Genomic DNA, 18,480 nt, shown 5'->3' with positions numbered 1-18,480 from the left:
TGTCAGACCCGCTCATGCTCACATCCCATGAGAGAATAAAGAAGGAAAAGAAATTCTTGGGCCAAAGAATATCTGTTTTGGTTATCCCTTGAAGCAGTGTCAACTCAAACATTTATGTGACCCTAAGACAGAGGCACAGAGATGTTACAATGAAAACCATCTGACCATAGGCAACACAGTGACACAATGGTTAGCACTGTTAGCGCCAGGGTTCCAGATTCGAATCCCAGATTGGTTCTGTCTGTGTGGAGTTTGTACATTCTCCCTGTGTCTGTGTGGATTTCCTCCGGATGCTCCGGTTTCCTCCCACATTCCAAAAATGTGTGGGTTAAGTGAATTGGCTATACTAAATTGCCCCACAGTGTTAGGGGGGTTAGCTAGGGTAAATGCATGGGGTTGTAGGTATGAGGCCTGGGTGGGATTGTGGTCAGTGTAGACTCAATGTACCGAATGGCCTCATTCTGCACTGTAGGAATCTATGATTCTATGATCACAAGTCAGACATGTGATGGAATATTGTTTTATTTGTCTGGATGAGTAAAACACTCAAAAAACTCAACACCATCCAGAACAAAGTAACAAAGATCGGCATCTCATGCACCATCTTAAACATTGATGCACATCACTAATGCTGTGCAGTGGCAACAGTGCATATCCTCTACAAAATGCACTTCAGCAACTTACCTAGGCTCCCACAACAGCACCTTCAAAACCTGCACCCTCTGCCACCTCGAAGGACAAGGGCAGCAAAGGGGGAACACCACCACCTGAAAGTTCCCCTCCAAGCCACACATGATCCTAATTGGAAATATATCACCTTGCCAGCAGAGTTAACATCCTATTAAAGAATTAAAAAGTTCTAGATAAAAGCATTTCAGCAGAGGTGAAGGAGGAAGATGCAGAGGAGAATGGTGCCCATGTTGAGTAAACAGGTGGCTGGGGCTAGGTCGGGGCCAAACCTCTCAACAGAGATACGAACACAAGGGCACATCTTATCCTGAGGACTACTCAGCCAGCAGGACTACATGTCCTGTGTTAAGTATGTGGTGTTTATCTCTTTTAGCTCAACAACCCTCCTGCTGAATCTATTCATCCAAGAGACGTGGGGGGCTCGAGGAAGAGTTCTTGGAATGCTGCCGGGATAGTTTCCTCGAACAGTGTGTGTTGGAGCCGACGAGGGAGCGAGCTATCTTGGATCTGGTGTTATGTAATGAGGCGGGTAGAATTAGGGACCTTGTGGTGAAGGATCCTCTTGGGGAGAGTGATCATTGTATGGTGGAGTTTCTGGTGCAGATGGAGGAGGAGAAAGTGGGTTCCCGGACACGCGTCCTTTGTTTGAATAGAGGGGAATACGGTAGGATGAGAGAAGAATTGGCGAATGTGGACTGGGAGAGCGCGTTGGAGGGAGGGTCTGTTGAGGAGCAGTGGAGGATCTTTAAGGAGATCTTTCTTGGTGCTCAACGGAAATTTATTCCGATGGTCAAAAAGGATAGTAGGAGGAGAGGTAATAAGCCGTGGATAACAAAGGAGGTGAAGGAAAGTGTTAAACTAAAAGCGGAGGAATTTAGAGTAGCTAAGAGTAGTGGGCGAGAAGAGGATTGGGAGAGGTTTAAATGTCAACAAAGATTGACAAAGAAGTTGATAAGGAAGGGTAGGAGAAACTATGAAGCTGGGCTAGCGCTTAATATAAAAAAGGATAGCAAGAGTTTTTATAAATATATAAAAAGGAAGAGGCTGGCTAGGGTGAATGTTGGTCCTTTAGAGGATGAGAAAGGGGACCTAGTGGTAGGGGATGGGGATATGGCTAAGGTATTGAATAACTTTTTTGTTTCGGTCTTCACGGAGGAGGACGTGAATAATTTGCCGGGTGTTAGCGATGGAAAGGTGGTAGGACTGGAGGGTCTTAATGACATTACTGTTACTAGAAAGGCGGTGCTCGACAGACTGGAGGGGCTGATTGTGGACAAGTCCCCAGGACCGGATGGAATGCATCTGAGGGTTCTGAAAGAAATGGCAGAGGTGATAGTGGATGCCTTGGTGGTTATTTTCCAAACGTCGCTGGATTCCGGGGAAGTGCCAGATGATTGGAAAACGGCTAATGTTACGCCGTTGTTTAAGAAGGGTGCCAGGCAAAAGGCGGGGAGTTATAGGCCGGTTAGTTTAACGTCTGTGGTAGGTAAAATGTTAGAATCTGTCATTAAGGAGGAAATTGCGAGGCATCTTGAAGGGAATTGCTTGATAGAGCAGACGCAGCACGGTTTCATTAAAGGGAAGTCGTGTCTGACAAATTTACTGGAGTTCTATGAGGATGTGTCTAGGGCGGTGGATAGAGGAGAGCCGATGGATGTGGTCTTTCTAGATTTTCAGAAGGCGTTTGACAAAGTGCCTCACAAGAGGTTATTGCAGAAGGTCGAGGGACATGGAGTTGGGGGTAGGGTGTTAGCGTGGATAGAGGATTGGTTGTCAAATAGGAGGCAGAGAGTGGGGGTCAACGGGTGCTATTCGGATTGGCGGATGGTGACTAGTGGAGTGCCCCAGGGGTCGGTGCTGGGGCCTCAGCTTTTTACCATTTATATAGATGATCTGGAGGAGGGAACCGAGTGTAGAGTGTCGAAATTTGCTGGTGACACCAAGATTGGGGGAACGGCAAATTGTGCGGAGGGTGTGGAGAGTCTGCAGAAGGATCTAGATAGGCTGGGCGAATGGGCCAGGAAATGGCAAATGGAATTTAATGTTGGCAAGTGTGAGGTGGTCCACTTTGGTAGGAAGAATGGTAGGAAGGACTATTACTTACGGGGCGAAAAACTGCAGCAGGCGACGGTGCAGAGGGACCTCGGGGTCCTTGTGCATGAGTCGCAAAAACCCAGCTTGCAGGTGCAGCAGGTGGTCAGGAAGGCGAAAGGGATGCTGGCCTTCACAGCGAAGGGGATTGAATATAAAAGTAGGGGGGTCTTGCTGCAGCTGTATAGGGCATTGGTGAGGCCGCAACTGGAGTACTGTGTGCATTTTTGGGCGCCGCAGCTGCGCAAAGATATTTTGGCCTTAGAGGGAGTGCAGAGGAGGTTTATTAGGCTGATACCGGAGTTGAGGGGGTTGAGCTATGAGGAGAGGCTGAATAAACTGGGCTTGTACTCGTTAGAGTTTAGAAGAATGAGAGGAGATCTCATTGAGACGTATAAGATGATGAATGGGATGGATAGGATAGAGGTGGAAAGACTCTTCCCGCTCAAAAAAGACAATAGGACTAGGGGGCACAGCCTCAAGATAAAAGGGGGGCGGTTTAGAACGGAGTTGAGGAGGAACTTCTTCACTCAAAGGGTGGTGAATCTCTGGAATTCTCTGCCCGTTGAAGTGGTGGAGGCTGCCTCACTAAATATTTTTAAGACGCGGGTTGATGGGTTTTTGATAGGAGAGGGGATTAAGGGTTATGGGGAGAGGGCGGGAAAGTGGAACTGAGCAGCGACAGATCAGCCATGATCTTATTGAATGGCGGGGCAGGCTCGAAGGGCTGGATGGCCTACTCCTGCTCCTATTTCTTATGTTCTTATATCCCCTCTTTTCCAACTGCAATTGAATCAGATACTCACTGATAGGCTGTGCCCTTCAATTGGTTCCACCTCATTGTCAATATGTTATGTTGCAGCTTCTAGTGTCGTCAAGAAATTTCAAACTTTGTTAGAGGCCTGGGTACCATATTCTGTCAAAGAGCTTGTGCAGACTTGATGGGCCAAATGGTCTCCTTCTGTACTGTAGGAATTCTGTGTTCTATGAAAACCCACACCTCTTTTTACATTGTCTTCAGCATCACTGCTGTGGCAACTATGGCTGACAAGGGAAGTCAGGACAGCATAAAAGCAAAAGAGAAAGCATACAATTTTAGTGATTAGTGGACAGCCAGGGGATTGGGAAGTCTTTAAAAACCAAAAGAGGGCAACTAAAAAAGAAATAAGGAGGGGAGAAGATGAAATATGAGAGAAAACTAGCCAGGATTATAAAAGAAGACTGCAAGCTTTTTTTTTAGATTTATAAAGGGATATTAATATATAAAGAGGCAAGAGTGAACATTGGACTGCTTGAAAATTATGCTGGAGAAGTAGTAACAAAGAGGTGAGCATGGTGGCCATTACCAAGGAGAAGGTGCTAGGGAAGCTGAAAGGTCTGAAGATAGATAAATCACCTGGACCAGATGGACTACACCTCAGAGTTCTGAAATTGAAGGGATAGTGGTGGCATTAGTGGTGATCTTTTGGGAATCATTGGAGTCGGGAGGGTCCCAAAGGATTGGAAAATCACCTGTTTAAGAAGGGAGGGAGGCAAAAGATGAGGAATTACAGGCCGGTTAGTCTGACTTCAGTCATTGGTAAGATTTAAGAATCCATTATTAAGTATGCGATTTTAGAAAACTCGGCATGGTAAAATAGGACAAAGTCAGCATGGTTTCATCAAGGGGAGGTCATGCCTGACAAATCTGTTAGAATTCTTTGAGGAGGTAAAAAGCAGGTTGGACAAAGGAGACTCAGTGGATGTTATCTACTTGGATTTCCAAAAGGCCTTTGACAAAGTGCAACACAGAAGGCTGCTGAGTAAGATAAGATTCCATGGTGTAAGAGGCAAGGTGCTCACATGGATATAACATTGGCTGTTTGATAGAAGGCAAAGAGTGGGGATAAAAGGTTTCTTTTCATGATGGCAGCTGGTGACTATTGGAGTTCTGCAGGTATTAGTGTTGGGACCACAACTTTTCATTATATACATCAATGATCTAGATGAAGGAACTGAGGGTATTGTGGCTAAGTTTGCAGATGATACAAAGACAGGTGGGGGAACTGGTTGTATTGAAGAAGCGGGGAGGCTGAAAAAAGAATTGGGCAGGTTAAGAGAGTGGGCAAAGTGGTAGATGGAATACAATGTAGGAAAGTGTAAGATTATACACTTTGGTAGAAAGAATAGAGGTGTAGACTATTTTCCAAATGGGGAGAGAATTCAGAAATTGGAAGCGCAAAGGGACACAGGAGTTCTAGTTCAGGATTCTCTTAAGGTTAACTTGCAGGGTGACTTGGTAGTTACAAAAGCAAATGCAATGTAAGCATTCATTTCAAGAGGACTACAATACAAAAACAGGTTGCACTGCTGAGGCTTTATAAGGCTCTGATGAGACCACATTTAGAATGTTGCAAGCAATTTTGGGCTCTGTATCAAAGGAAGGATGGTTTTGGAGAGGATCCAGATGAGGGTCATAAGAATGATTCCAGGAATGAAAAGCCTGACGTATGAGGAGCATCTGAGTACTCAGGGTCTGTACTCGATCGTGTTTAGAAGGATCGGGGGGGGTGGGGGGGCTGGGTGGGGGGTGGGGGGTGTGGGGGGTGGGGGTTGGGGCAGTGGGGTGGGGGGGTGGGGGGGTGGGTAGGGGTGGGGGTGGGGGGGGTTGGGGGGTGGGCGGGGGTGCAGGGGGTTGGGGGGGTGGGGTGGGTGGGGGTTGGGGGGGTGGATCTCATTGAAACATACAGAATAATGAAAAGCTTGGATAGAGCAGACTTGGGAAAGATGGTTCCATTAGTAGGAGAGACTAGGATCCGAGAGCACAATCTCAGAATAAAAGGATGACCCTTTAGAACAGAGATGAGGAGGAATTTTTTCAGGCAAAGAGTGGTGAATTTATGGAATTCATTGCCACAGAAGGCTGTAGAGACCAATTCATTGAGTGTATTTGAGAAAGAGATAAATAGTTCTTGATTGGTAAAAGGATCAAAAGTTATGAGACATAAGTGAAAAAATGGGATTGGGAAACTTAGCAGCCTTGATCGAATGGCAGAGCAGACTCGATGGGCCAAATGGCTTAATTCTGCTCCTATATTTCATGGCCTATGGCATCTGCCACCTCTGCTGACTGTTGCTTTCCATTGATTTGCAAAACAACTATCAAGCACATTAAAACTAACACTGAGTGTCACATGGCAATATATCAGCCTCTCCACCATCTAACTTCAGAGACATTTCATTTCTTGTTTGAAAATAATTGCCTCTGACTGTAACTGAGGGTATAATTGTCTTTGCATCATTGAGTACCATTTGGTTTATGAGACAGAATAAATATAAGAATGCTAAACACGGTCTGAATAAGCCAAAGAAATATGGATTGAAATCCCAATGAGACTTTTATATCTTTACTTGATGGCATAGAGTTCACAGAAGGAAATCTTAGGAATATACGGGCCTGTGATGTTATCACTTGGGGAAAGCATAGTTCAAATGAACGTTTGAAACACAATGCACTGCGCAACAAGCATCTGTTAACAGTATTAAATTATACAGTATGCAAGGCTGTCAATGGAACAGATGCCTAATACACAAACAGACCGTTGGTAGTGAACATAATAAAGGAGGTGGAAACAAAAATAAACATAGCACCGCTTTTTCTAAAAGGTCTTTGTGTTTCCAACAACAAGTGTCTGTTATGGGGTTGTCAACAGATTGAGACAATCCAAACAGCCTCTGGCATGTCTCTACCTTCCACTAGAACAACTGGTTAGCACTATTGCCTCACAGCACCAGAGGCCCAGATTCAATTCTGACCTCGGGTGACTGTGTGGGGTTTCATGCCCTCCCCATATCTGTGTGGGTTTCCTCCGGCTGCCCTAGTTTCTTCCCACATGGCACTGTGGCATGTAGGGTGGCACGGCGGCGCAGTGATTCGCACTGCTGCCTCAGAACACCAGGGACACAGATTCGATTCCTGGCTTGGGTCACCGTCTGTGTGACATTTGCACATTCTCCCTGTGTCTGCATGGGTTTCCTCTGGGTGCTCCAGTTTCTTCCCACAGTCCAAAGATGTGCAGGTTAGATGAATTGGCCATGCCAAATTCTCCCTCTGTATACATGAACAGGTGCCAGAGTGTGGAACTAGGGGATTTTCACAGTAATTTAATTGCAATGTTAATGTAAGCCTACTTGTGTCTAATACATAAATTTTAACTTTACACTCCAAGGATGTGCAGGTTAGGTTGATTGACCTTAGTGTCTACAATCTACAACACAGCCTGTTTGATAACAAAGACCTCCCCACGAAACAAAAATCCTAGTGTGCAAAGCAGTTGTTGACATTGACACCATGTATCTGTACTGAAGTGAGACCTGGGCATAAAGAAGCTAGAGATATTCCATCAGCAATAACTCAGATGTGTCCTGCAGATCCAATGTGTGCGGGGGGAAACCATCAAGCAAAGGTTCGTATCCTTCCAGAAGCCACATCTACAAGCATTCAGGCAAAACACCTGCAAAATCTACTTTGATGGACTGGACATACAACTCTCAAATATTTAACATTCCAAAAAAAGACAAAGGTAATGCTTCAAAGGCAGTCTGCAGCTTTCCTTGGAGCATGGCAACATTGATATTAATAATGGGAGGGAGCTTGCTATTAATTGTTCGCAGATGCAACATCTTGTTCATTGATTTGTAACACACTTTGAGCATCAATGTCTTAATGATAAAGCGGAGTAGCAACAGAGAAGAAAAGAAAAACAAGCAAATCCTACACTCTGATCCTAATAGCTAACGGGACAGCCTGTCTCATGTGCCCAGATTCGGCAAAGAATCAACCTGTTCAGTCACATCAAGAACCATATGGCAAACACTTACAATCTTGAGTAGTTATTATCCTCAATCAAGGGACAGCTAATAACAATGTATGATGCACAAACTGGATGCATTGCTAAAGTACAAAAACAATGATTCAGTTAATATCAGGGCTTCTAATATATTGAAACTTCAGTTTTAAAGTTAATCATTTACAACACAAAAATGAAAAGAAAGACGTGCAATTGTGTTCTGCTTTATCAAATCATTCAGAACTGTCTCACAAGGCATAATATGAAATAAATTAATGCAATGGCTATATTATGTAGGTTAATTATTATCTTCTATTTCAGAACCAGTTTCCCAACCTGAAACAGCGATTCTTGGTAACTGTGCGAGTTCACCAAATATTACTTTGAACTGCTCTGTCTCCAAAGGAACAAATTTCAAGATTCACTGGGAAAAGGTGTCTATTTCTGGAGTTCTCAAAGAGACATATGATAAGACAGTGCTTGTGATAGACTGTGTTACTGAAGAGGAGCAAAGTGTGTACAGATGCATTGCAGAAAACCCAATCAGTAATGCAACCAGTGACCTGGTGAAAGTCGACCTAAGTAACAGGACCAATCCCACTGGTGAGATTTATGGGAAAATTATGTGTACTATGCTGCTACTCTTTATTTGTAGTATTTCCTTACAGGAATTCACTCAAAAATATTCAATGGTGATCTTCTGAGACATACCTTCCTCTAAATCCCTGGCTAAAACAGCTACTAAATCTGACAGTTTATCTGGATACTGGGGCTGTGGTGGGGATTACAGAAAATGGCCATCTTACTGAGAGATGGCATATCCAGTTGCCGTAGGATAATGGAGGAAACTCCAGCCTAATTATTGTCTGGTTTATAAATTCTCCAAATCCAAATGGTTTTCTGGATGGGATTGTGGTTGGTTATGACTTGATAGGCTGAAAAGCTTCCTTCTGCACCTGCAGGGATTCTGTGAAATGTTATGGGTGGTATTTCAACAGAAGCCTGAGCTGATCTAATCTCTGTTCCAAAACATGCCATTCTTGACTTTGCCCAATAATATTTCTATAGGCCCAATTCAGCTGCAAGCAAACAGCCTTTGAACCATTTTTGGCCAGCACCCAAATAAAAAATCTGTCATCAGAGTTTTCAGTCTAATTGTATTTGCAATGTTTCACAAACCAGTTAATCAGGTGCGCAAAAGGACAGTTGCCTGACCTCTGCAGAATGCATTGTAATGTTGAGAGACAGAAGTGTTGGGCCATCTTGAAACTGGGAGCATTTCAGATCTGACTTTTAGATCTCAGGCGCCCCCATATACAGTCTGCCTGAAAAAATATCAGTGATTTCCAGTCGTGCTGCAGAAGCCTGTAGGTGGGGCTTAATGTACCCAAAGCCCTACAGTTTCGATCGGTGCCTCCAACTGCAGATGCACTGATAAAAAGCCACATTGTTCCCAGGTGGATAATGCCTCCCCTTGGCCCCCACAGACATTACCCCACACCCACAACATTGATGATCCCCTTATCCCTCACCTCCTCACCACCAAGACTGATCATGACCTCCTGCCCCCTTCCCTCCACGGATCAAAATGCAGAGTGGCAGCCGACCCCCACCTGCCTCCCCCCGCCACAATCTGTGTGGATTCATCTGACCCACCTCCCTCCCCTCCCCCACCAACCTTTAAATGAGCCATCTGACCCACCTCCCTCCCCTCCCCCACCAACCTTTAAATGAGCCATCTGACCCACCTCCCTCTCCACCCCCCTCAGCCTCTCCACCCATGCCCCCATCCACTGATCTGAGTCAGAGAGAGCTCTGAACTTATGTCCTCAGAAGTTGGAGCGCCCAAATCGGATCGCTGCGGACCATGTATGTTTCACAACGACAAGCGAATGCAGTGGTAAAGGGGAAATGCCATTAAGGTTGGGCGTGCAGCTCAGTAAGCCAATTTAAATGCCTGTTTTGGATGCAGCCCCGACGGCAGTCATTTTCAAGCCTTGGTAAAGGGGGAACCTGCGCAGAGGCGGGTGTGGATCACGCTACTCACCTCATGCCAACTTTAACAAGTTTTCATGCCCAAAAACAGGCAAATGCAATGGTAAAATTGGGCCCAGGGAATTCAAACACTGTTCCTTTTTCCATAGGTGAACTGTAGATTTCTAAAGGTTTCAGTGTGAAGACCCTTTTGTATCACTGAAGCTCAGCTGTGAATCCTGCTCTTTGACTTGCCTTTTTTTTGTAATCTTGCCAAATTTCCTTTTCATGCTATCAAGTCATCTTTGGATTGATCGTTAAATCAGATTTTCTTCACAACTTTCTTCCTGTTTCTTTTCAAGGCAGCAGAACATTGGCTGATTTTATCAGCCAGGTTGTTCAATAGATTGCCAGCCATTTGCAGGAAGATATTTTGTTCCGATTTTGTGATTGTAACAATGACAAAACTGTCAGTATTCACATAAGAACATAAGAAATAGGAGCAGGAGTAGGCCAACTAGCCCTTCGAGCCTGCCCCGCCATTCAATAAGATCATGGCTGATCTGTCGTGGCTCAGTTCCACATTCCCGCCCTCTCCCCATAACCCTTAATCCCCTCTCTTATCAAAAACCCATCAACCCGCGTCTTAAAAATATTTAGCGAGGCAGCCTCCACCACTTCAACGGGCAGAGAATTCCAGAGATTCACCACCCTTTGAGTGAAGAAGTTCCTCCTCAACTCCGTTCTAAACCGCCCCCCCTTTATCTTGAGGCTGTGCCCCCTAGTCCTACTGTCCTTTCTGAGCGGGAAGAGTCTCTCCACCTCTATCCTATCCATCCCATTCATCATCTTATACATCACATCCGCGTGCGTTGTTAAATGTGGAATTCTAGAATCACTGCCGTGAGCTATTCTCTGTTGCTCCAAAGGATGCAAATCAATTCTAAAGCACAGAATTAATGTGGGCCTCCATTGTTTATGCACTACTGGCTCTGAGCTATGCATTAAACCCAGCTAATTGAGATGTAACTGAATTTTAACAATGTACACTCATAATTATTACGAGTTAATCTGCCTGGCCCTGAAAAACTGATTTTATATTTGCGTGAATGTCAAGTTTCTTCACTCCACGATGAAAAATAGCCTAGATTTTTTAAAATTTTATTTTAAAGTTTATTTATGATATTTTAACTTCTACCACAAGCCCATTTGAATGCCATATCTTTGGTTTCTCTGAAATTAATAATAGTAAATCTTGCAATTACTTCAATATGATAGGCTGATTAGTTTGCTTGAAGACAGCAAAGTTGCTGGATGCCAGAGATTACCTTTAGCTGATACCAGAATGAAGTCAGGTGGTAAAGTCAAACTGTGCACATCTTTGTGGGAGGCTACTTATCAGGCCAGTAGTAGCAGCAGATATAAAATTTTATTTTTTACAACTTGAAAACTAATCCTTCACATTGTATCAGTACATGATCCATTGTTCATAAACACCCAGAGAGTTTCGGACAAGTCTTTACATAAAGTTAATCGAAATCATAGAAACCCTACAGTACAGAAAGAGGCCACTCAGCCCATTGAGTCTGCATCGACCACAATCCCACCCAGGCCCTACCCCCATGTCCCTACATATTTTACCCACTAATCCCTCTAACCTACACATCTCAGGACACTAAAGGGGCCATTTTAGCATGGCCAGTCAACCTAACCCGCATATCTTTGGACGGTGGGAGGAAACTGGAGCACCTGGAGAAACCCACGCAGACACGAGGAGAATGTGCAAACTCCATACAGACTGTGACCCATGCTGGGGTCTGTGACTGGGAATCAAACCCAGTTCTCCAGAGATGTGAAGCAACAGTGCTAATCATTGTGCTACCGTGCCACCCAAAACAACTGAATCAATGAAGTTATCAATGAAACTTGAAGAACTCGTGAATCAGCCGATACAGGCTGCATTTCGCACTAATATCTCACTACATTTTGGGCAAGATGGCAGCAGAAGGAACAGAGAAAGAAAAGAGGCAATAGAGATTGGACATCTATTAGACATGCTTTGGTTTTAAATTTGGAATAGCTATTTCCAAGCATTGGATTGAAAAGCACAAAAAAAATGTTGGGAGATATTTTTTCATGCGTGGGGTTTGCTGAAAGTGAAAGGCTTCAGCAGAAATAGAGGTGGCAGCTGAAATCAAAATGGCTTCTAAAGCAGAAGTGATTGACATTTGGAAAAGTAAAGGTTTAAATATGTTTCGGGTGAGGGCAGGGGAGCAGTGGATGAACTAAGTGGATCTCTCAGTGTCAGCGTGGATCTGATGAGCTGGCTGATGCCTTCTTGTTTCATAAAATTCTATGTATCTGTTTCAGGAAAGAGAAAATATTTTATGGTCCTGATCCCTGTGGTGATGACAGTTTTGACTTTAACCATAGTATGTCTCTATCAAAGGTGCTACAGTTTAAGCGGTAAGTTCCACAGCTGAAATTAACATGAAACCCTCCAGAGATTGCAGTCATTGTCCACTCACCTGTTACTTCACTGTGTGGTACAGTTTGCAGAGAAACTGTCAGTGGAAATTTCTCCCCAAAATTTTTGTCTTTAATTTTCACTCCATTCTTTAAGTTACAAAGCCAATGCTCAGAGTGGACCGGTGCAAACCCAAATCCGTTCATTGATTGCTCCAAAAACCAAAGTCAAATTCCAATTGAGTCCCCACAAGAGAGGCAAACAAGATCCAAGCTGACAAGATAAGGTATTGCACCCCATCTTGAGCCTGATCCGATGATGCTTGATCTTAGCCAAAGTGGTTAACACCGAGGCAAAGTGTTAGGCCCTGACTGAAAATTGACATGCAACCCCCAGAGAAACAGACAGGTTTTCTATTCTGATCCTCTGATAAAAAAAGCAGGGGTTGCACCATCATCATTGGGAATCAGGGCCATCTCCACAGAGGTCAGTGCACCCTCTATAAAGATCTGGGGAACCCAGAGGATATGACATAAAGCTATTTCTGAATATTTAAATACATTTAAATTGATGGTAATCTGGTTCATTCCCTCAATGGGTATGAACCTGATGATGTTGTCAGCAAGCGGTGAGGAAGATCTCATCCTGAGATCTCCCAAGACCAAACTCCATTGTGACCTTCTCACCCGAGTTAGCAACCTCAGCAAGTGGAGCGAATGTATGCTTTTGTTCTACAAATGTTTATTGATTAAAGAAGAGCTCACATGTCACCTCATCACTGTGAAGTGTAAGAATGGCAGTGTTATGTCCCTCCCACATCCATGACACAGGAAGGAGATGCTGCTGCTGGCATGCACCCCTGGAGCCCATCCCCCAACCCCTATCCATGAAAGGGTGGTCCCAGTACCGCTCCATCAAAGTGTATCCCTCTCACGTCCAACAGTGTTCTCTTGTAATCATGAGGCCAAAGGCAGTCAAAGTGCTGCCAGGCTCCTCACCTCAGCTTTAAGATGAATGGGAACACCAGGACTCCTGGCCTAGGTGGGGCCTCTAGTAGCTGATGCAGTACACCCCACGTTTCTGAGCCCTATGATAAACCCATTCAATGGCAGAATGCGTTAAACTCTGTCAGGTAGGAGTCAGATATATTGTTGAGAATGAGAGGAGCATCGCTCTGTCCTCAATGCAAATTATCATTATTCTCCTACACAGTCCGGCCAAAGGCTTCAGTGCCCTGCCCATGATACCTGGCAGCAGCATGGGAGCATACAGCTGGCACCACATAACTGGGGAAATGTTAGTCCCCATGGTGGGAGAGCTCTTTGCTCCCTAGTCCTACTCATCTCCGAAGCGAGATGCTGTGAGATCATCCATAGCTCATCAGGCCCTGTCCACTGCCCAGGATTCTTCTAACTCCTCCTCTCTGTGGTCACCCTCATGACCTTCTTCAACATCCTCCTCATTTGAGGAGATGTAGTGCTCCTCCGTCCCCTCCAGATCCAGGTATCCCCCCTGCAAAGACAAGTCGTGGGGAGCACAGCAGACTGATTTGATGTGGGAGACCCTCTGGGGGCTACGTTGTTGGGCACCCTCCTCCAACCAGTCCAAACATCAGAGCTACATCTTCAGCAGACGAATTACCTACTCAATCAGCACATGCGTTGCAGCGTGAGCCTCGTTATAATGAGTCTCCCCAGGTGTTTTCGGCCCCTGCACAGGGGTCATCAGCCACCTGTTGAGTGAGTACCCCCGAGCCCAAGGAGCCATCCCTCCAGCCGTCGCTCTCCCTCAAAGAGGGCTGAGATCTGACAAGATGTAACTGTCATGGATGTTCCTCAGGAAACGGGCAGACACCAGCTCGAAGAGCATCATGTGGTCACAAACAATCTACGCATTAAGGGAGGTGTATCCCTTGTGGTACATGAATGGCACACAGGGCCTTGAGGGTGCAGACCTGGGGCAGAGCTGGGGTAAGCCTGCTAAGGTGACAAAGCCCATGACCCTGGCATCTTGACTTGCCTGGTCCCAGTCCAAGTTGATATACATCGTGAGCTCTTGCACAAAAGGCATCTGCAACCTCCTGAATATCTTTGTTGCCTGTGCTACCCTGGAATTTGTGTGGAAATTCAAGTGTCTGAGTTTAAGGGCCACAGGCAGTGGATGTCTCCTCATGTGGTGCCAACTCCTGCAGGGTCTGGCAGACCTCTGGGACAGACACAGCCTTCTATGGCACTACATCTCTGACATCTGCAGGTACAATGACCGACATCAGAATACCCTCAGCCAGTACCTACACATCTGCAGTGCTGCTTCCAGAACATTCACAGGTCCACCCTCACCCTCTTCCGCAGGGCGCTGGTCCTGGTCAGGTGCCGTGGCACAGTGGTGTCTCTGCCACTGTTCTATGCCAATAAGTAGGATAGCCAACTCAATAGGCTCTATGATCCTCAAGACCATGCACTGTAATGAATAGAACACTACAGCCCTGACACTCATCTTCCAATTCCTCTGGGACTACCAGCCAATGGCAGCACACTCCGCAGGTGCCTCAAAGCCACCCCTCACACACTCCATTCTGACACTATAGTCACATTTCCAGATTGGTCCCTCTCAACTCCAGCAGGATGCAACATGTGCTGCTAAGGTCTCAGTGATACCAAATGCCTGCATTTCCCCAACCTGCAAGCACCCCTCTGAAATGTCACTTAGTTCAAGAGAAAATATGAATGGACAACAGATACTGGTCCAATCAGCAATGCTCACATCCCATGAATGAATAAAGAAAAGATAGGCTGGCTAACAGGAAACAGAGACTAAGTATAAGTGAGTCTTTTTCAGCTCAGCATGATGTAATATGTGGGTGTGCCACAGTGCTGAGACTTCAGTGGTTAGCACTGCTGCCTCATAGCTCCAGGGACCTGTGTTCGATTCCCAGCTTGGGTCACTGTCTGTGTGGAATTTGTACATTCTTCCCATGTCTGCATGGGTTTCCTCTGGGTGTTCCAATTTCCTCCTACAATCCAAAGATGTGCAGGTTAGATTGATTGGCCATGCAGAATTGCCCCTTAGTGTCCCGGGATGTGTTACAGGGATTAGCGGGATAAATGTGTGAGTCTAAGGATAGGGCCTGGGGTGGGATTGTTGTTGGTGCAGACTTGATAGGCCGAATAGCCTCCTTCTGCACTGCAGGATTTCTATGATTCCATGAATTTATATAAATGACTTGGATGACAGGATTGAAGGGATGGTTGTTAAATTTGCTTATGATACAAAGATAGGTGAAAAAGTAAATTGCCAAGAGGCTGTAAGGAGGCTACAAAGTGATGTAGATAAGTTAAATCAGTAGACAATGGTTTGGCAATTTGTGTTTAATATGGACAAATGTGAACTTGTCCATTTTGACAGGAAGAATAAAAAGGAATTATTTAACTGGTGAGAAGTTGCAGAGCTCTGAGGTGCAAAGGGATCTAGGCATCCCAGTGTCTGAATCATTAAAAACTAGTATGCAGGGTACAGCAAGCATTGAGGAAAACTAATAGAATGTTATAATTTATTGTGAAAGGAATTGAATACAGATGTAGGGAGGTTATGCCACAGTTGCACTCAACATCTGGAGTATTGAATATTGGTCTCTTTAACAAAGGAACAACATAAATGCATTGAAAGCATTTCAGAGAAAATTTACCAACCCAATATCTGGAATGGGTGGATTGTCTGATGAGGAAATGATGCCAGACGAGTGTTGTAGAGTTTGGAAGATAAGTGGTGACTTGATAGAAACTTATCAGGCTCTGAGGAGATTTGTCATGATGGTTGTGGAGAGGATGTTTCCTCTTGTGAAAGAACCTAGCACTGGGGTCACTGTTTGAAAATAAGGGGTCACCCATTTAAAATAAAGAAGTGGTGAAGTACTTTTGTTCAGGGGATCATGAGTCTTTGGAACTTTCTTTCTGAAAAGGTGGCAGAAGCACAGTCTTTGAATACTTTTAAGACAGAGATTCTTGGCAAGCAAGGAACTGATAGGTTATCAGAGGTAGGCAGGAAAAAGATTTGAGGTTATCATCAGATTAGTCATTAAAAGGTGGGGCAGGCTGGAGGGGCTGTATGGCCTACTCCTGCTCCTTGTTCATATGGTCATATGAGGAGTGCCCAACTTAAAATTACAACTCCATAAGAGGAGGCAATTGAACTGGCAGGAGAGCAGGCAAGCATGGACAGTGAAGCAGAAGTACAAAGTACAGAGAGCGAAAAAGCCTCAAACCTGGGGGTGAATTTTTCTGTCCCGTCCACCATGGAAATTGTAGCAGGAGGAGTTGGAGGTGGACCATGGAAGGATCCATTGACCTTAGGATGGAGTTTTCTGGTTTGGGGCGAGCCCGGCCAGAAAATCCCACCCCTAGCGTTGAACACTGGACAGAAAGTAGACACATATGACAGAGGGTTGAGAAGTGGGAATGTGAGTTACACTAAACTAATTTGTTGTGCTCTCCAATTCAGGTCCTCACTTTCTGGAAGCGTGGACTGCTCCATCGTCCATGACATTTCAGTCCACCTCTGAGCATGAAGATGTTGGAGCCTCAGAGGGTATACCATCACATCCTTCCCTCGTGCCCTCACCAACACAGATACAATCACCTCAATGGAAACACATCTAGGAATCATCTCAAGGTCACTATCTGGTGAGGATATTTTGCAGCAGCTGATGAAGGTTGCTAGTAGATAATCTCTGACCACCTGGAGATCTGGAAGATTAGGACCATGGAGCACAATTTTAAATGGACAGAGGTTTTAAAGTTTTTTTTATTAGCGTCATAAGCAGGCTTACATAATGACTGCAATGAAGTTACAATGAAAAATCTCGAGTTGCCACACCCTGGCACCTGTTCGGGTACACTGAGGGAGAACTTTGCATGGCCAATGCACCGAACCAGCACATCTTTCGGTCTATGGGAGAAAACTGGAGCACCTGGAAGAAACCCATGCAGATACGGGGAGAACGTGCAGACTCCGCACAGACAGTGACCCAAGCTGTGAATTGACCACGGGTCCCTGGTGCTGTGAGGCAACAGTGCTAATCACTGTGCCACTGTGCTACCCTGCTCCTTGAGGTGTGTGTGCACAAAATCATTGAAGGTGTGATGGGGTATGTTGAGAAAAAATATTGAATAAACATTTTGGATCCTGGGCTTTATAAATAGAGTTGAAAGTACATAAAGAAGGATGTTATGATAAACCTCCATAAAACACATCTCACACCAGCATTAGGAATGATGTGAGAGCATTAGAGAGGGCACTGTAGACAGAAAGTAGACACATGTGACAGAGTGTTGAGAAGTGGGACTGTGATTTACACCAAACTAATTTGTTATGTTCTCCAATTCAGGTCCTCACTTTCTGGAAGCGTGGTCTGCTCCATTGTCCATGACATTTCAGTCCACCTCTGAGCATGAAGATGTTGGAGCCTCAGAGGGTATACCATCACATCCTTCCCTCGTGCCCTCACCAACACAGATACAATCACCTCAATGGAAACACATCTAGGATTCATCTCAAGGTCACTATCTAGTGAGGATATCACTAACACTTTGCAGGAGCTGATGAAGGTTGCTAGTAGATAATCTCTGACCACCTGGAGATCTGGAAGATCAGGACCAAGGAGCACAATTTTAAATGGACAGAGGTTTTAAAGGTTTTGTCTAGACTCATTTGTTCTTACCTGCCCACCGGTGGAGGCCCTCATTGTCAAGGATCACATACAGTCCCCACTACCGGGGGCCTAATATGATGACACTGACAGTGAGACTCGAGGCCATTGAGGCACCTGGGTGGTCAGGGGCAGGGCTAGTCACTGCCAGCCTGGCACACTGGCACTGCCTGCTGGGCACTGACCAATGCCAAGGGGATGGTACTTGAAAAGCCAGGCCCATGACAGGGAGCAGGTCCATAACAAGGAGGCAGGGACCTCCTGGGGGACTGGGGGGGTTGGTCACATTTTTGCATTGGTTTACCAACATGTGAGACATTTGTTTAGATTTAAGTTTCTTTATTAGTGCCACAAGTAGGCTTACATTAACACTGCAATGAAGTTGCTGTGAAAATCCCTTGATCACCATATTCTGGCACCTGTTTGGGTACGCTGAGGGAGGATTTAGCATGGCCTGTTCACCTAACCAACATGTCTTTCGGATTTGTGGGAGGAAACTAGAACACCTGGAAGAAACGCACACAGCTATGGGGAGAATGTCAGACTCCGCACAGACAGTGACCCAGGTTGGGTATCGAACCCAGTCCCTGGTGCTGTGAGGCAGTAGTGCTAACCACTGTGCCACTGTGCACTTAAATTAACCTTATTGGATTACATTAATAATTTCTTTTAGATACCAGTGAATGATTGTCAAACAATTGCCTTCAAGGGCTATTTGTATCTCA

General features: G+C 45.2%; 1 protein-coding gene across 4 annotated transcripts in view; it reads left to right on the top strand.

Moving 5' to 3' along the window:
• The window catches only part of LOC145341432 (hepatic and glial cell adhesion molecule-like), a 29,337-nt gene extending 11,324 nt beyond the window's left edge, over positions 1-18,013 (top strand). For 3 of the 4 annotated variants that reach the window (XM_080186378.1, XM_080186381.1, XM_080186379.1), the window contains exons 4-7: positions 7,932-8,213; positions 11,955-12,050; positions 16,549-16,730; positions 17,435-18,013. In XM_080186378.1, coding sequence (XP_080042504.1) covers positions 7,932-8,213; positions 11,955-12,050; positions 16,549-16,706 — 536 coding nt within the window. In that variant the 3' untranslated portion in view covers positions 16,707-16,730; positions 17,435-18,013. The remainder of the gene's footprint in view (positions 1-7,931; positions 8,214-11,954; positions 12,051-16,548; positions 16,731-17,434) is intronic. The other variant, XM_080186380.1, reaches the window with a different exon arrangement.
• The last annotated feature ends 467 nt before the right edge of the window (positions 18,014-18,480 follow it).

This window comes from Carcharhinus amblyrhynchos, chromosome 3 (assembly GCF_965287045.1).
Source record: "Carcharhinus amblyrhynchos chromosome 3, sCarAmb.v2.hapA, whole genome shotgun sequence".
In the NCBI taxonomy this organism is placed as follows: Eukaryota; Metazoa; Chordata; class Chondrichthyes; order Carcharhiniformes; family Carcharhinidae; genus Carcharhinus; species Carcharhinus amblyrhynchos.
Note: the sequence above shows the minus strand (reverse complement) of the source record. Positions and strands in the feature narration are given on the sequence as shown.